The sequence below is a fragment of the Mus pahari genome, chromosome 23 (genome assembly GCF_900095145.1).
Source record: "Mus pahari chromosome 23, PAHARI_EIJ_v1.1, whole genome shotgun sequence".
NCBI lineage: Eukaryota > Metazoa > Chordata > Mammalia > Rodentia > Muridae > Mus > Mus pahari.
In genome coordinates, this window is record NC_034612.1 from 25,003,721 (window position 1) to 25,005,746 (window position 2,026).

A 2,026-nucleotide genomic window follows, 5' to 3' on the forward strand; every position below is an offset into this window, starting at 1 on the left:
CCCCGGGGACCCCGCGCCCTTCGCCCCACGGCGGCCCCTCCCCGGCCGGGCCCCGGAAAGGGCGGCGCTGCTCACCGGAGCCCCGACAGGAAGCCGCTGTGGGCGGCGGGCCGCAGCAGGCCTCCTCGCGCGAGCAGCACCCGCGCCGCCATCTCGCTCCGGAGCCTGAAGCTCCTGCCGCCTCGGTGTCGCTGACGCCGCCGCTACCGCGACCCCTCCCCCGGCCGGGCCGACCAGGCTGGGGCGGGGCGGGGCAGGGCGCTAGGCCGCTGTAGTGCAGGGGAGCGGCCGCCAGGGGGCGCGCCAAGCAGTGGCTGAAGATACCAGTAGATCCCCGCGAGGAGAGTTCAGGGTCCCTGAAATGGGTGTGAGAAAGGAACCTGGAATGGACGCGGGGACATCCACGAGAAAGGAGTCGATCTGTGTGCATGGGGGGGGGGGGAGTCCAGAGCCTGATTTTATGGTTGAGGGTCACTACAAAAATGAGGAAGCGTGTCGAAGTGTTAGCAGCAGCAGGAAAGTTGAGAACTACTGGTATAGGGGGCAATGTATTCTGTAAGGATAATAAAAGAGCTATGGATATAAGCACGAAACTTCAGCAAGACCAGAGTAGGCAGAAACAGAACTAGATCCCGAGGAATCAGAGATATGGGGAGCAGCTTGGGCCTCAGTTACCTGCAGAGGCCAAGAGAAAGATACTCTCCAATTGGTGGACCGCCTTCGTGGTTCTGTGTAAGAGGACGGATGGGAGCTGATTCTCCACCACCTGTAATCGTGAAGCTCAGGAGGTGTGGTTTTCTTTATCTTTTAAATTTTTCTCTCCCTAGTCTATGTGCTTGATCAGTGTTTTGCCTGCATGTATGTCTGTGTGAGGGTGTGGGTGGGGCCCCTGGGATTGGAGTTGCAGGCGGTTGTGAGCCGCCACGTGGGTGCTAGGAATTGAACCCCAGGTCCTCTGGGAAGAGCAGCCAGTGCTCTTAATCGCTGAGCCATCTTTCCAGCCCCAGGGGTACAGTTTTTCTAACAAGAATTTGGACAAATGACAGGGTCTGGTCTTATGCGAGGTGGAGGAGCGGTTCAGACTGAGCGAGGCACTTACTCCTTTGAATGTGAATGAGGCGGAGAGCGGTCCATATAACAGTAGACCCAACTGTGGGAGGCAGATGTGGGACTTGCTGCGGGCAGGACCTCTTCAAAGTGTCGTTGAGCCCTGCCTTTCTTATACAGATCCTTCATTTCTCAACTTAGCTGAGACAGGGTCTTTATGTGGCGCCCAGTCTGGCCTCAAACTGATGGTAATGGGTTTACCGCTCTTGAGTGGGGGTTGAACCTGGGAGAATGAAGCCTAAAAAAAAAACCGAGGCAGATGAAAGTCTCAAGCAATAGCGTTTATTCAGAGCATCAGATGATTTATACTCTGAGGGTGTAGAAGAACCACACGAGTTAGGTGTACAATCATAAGGACAAGCCACACGTGGCCAAAAAAAAAAAAAAAAAAAAAAAAAATTCCACCGAGACATTTAATAAAAGCAGCAAGCAGTACTGAGTGATCTGGAGTGAACTCATTGCTATCCGCTACACCTGGGAGGGGCATGAAGCACAGTCTACGAACAATGTTTGTGTTCTTTTGGAGTGTCTCACAAGCATTCAGAATTCCCCTCATGCGACTCCATTCTTGGCTCTTGCCTGTTCTGACAGGAATCCTCTTGTAATCCCATAAACAGGTTATGGACCTCATTATTCAGACCAGGATGGCCTCAAACTCTCAATGCTCCTGCCTCTGCCTCTGCAATGCTGGGATCATAGGTATGCAGTATTGCACTTGAACCAACTTTATATGTTAGGAGTTTCAACTCTCTCTCCTCTCTCTCGGAATGCAAACTTGGCATGTATGCATTTCTTTTTTTGTTTGTTTGTTTTTTGCTTTTTCTCCAGACAGGGTTTCTCTGTATAGCCCTGGCTGTCCTGGAACTCACTTTGTAGACCAGGCTGGCCTCAAACTCAGAAATCCGCCTGCCTCTGCCTC

The 2,026-nt window shown here is 53.0% G+C and overlaps 1 protein-coding gene across 1 annotated transcript in view; it reads right to left on the minus strand.

Annotated features, from left to right (window-relative positions):
• Nipsnap2 (nipsnap homolog 2) overlaps positions 1-217 on the minus strand; it is a 25,598-nt gene extending 25,381 nt beyond the window's left edge. The window contains exon 1 of the mRNA XM_021186637.1: positions 76-217. Within this exon, the coding sequence (XP_021042296.1) occupies positions 76-152 (77 nt within the window). The 5' untranslated portion in view covers positions 153-217. The remainder of the gene's footprint in view (positions 1-75) is intronic.
• Between the last annotated feature and the right edge of the window lie 1,809 nt (positions 218-2,026).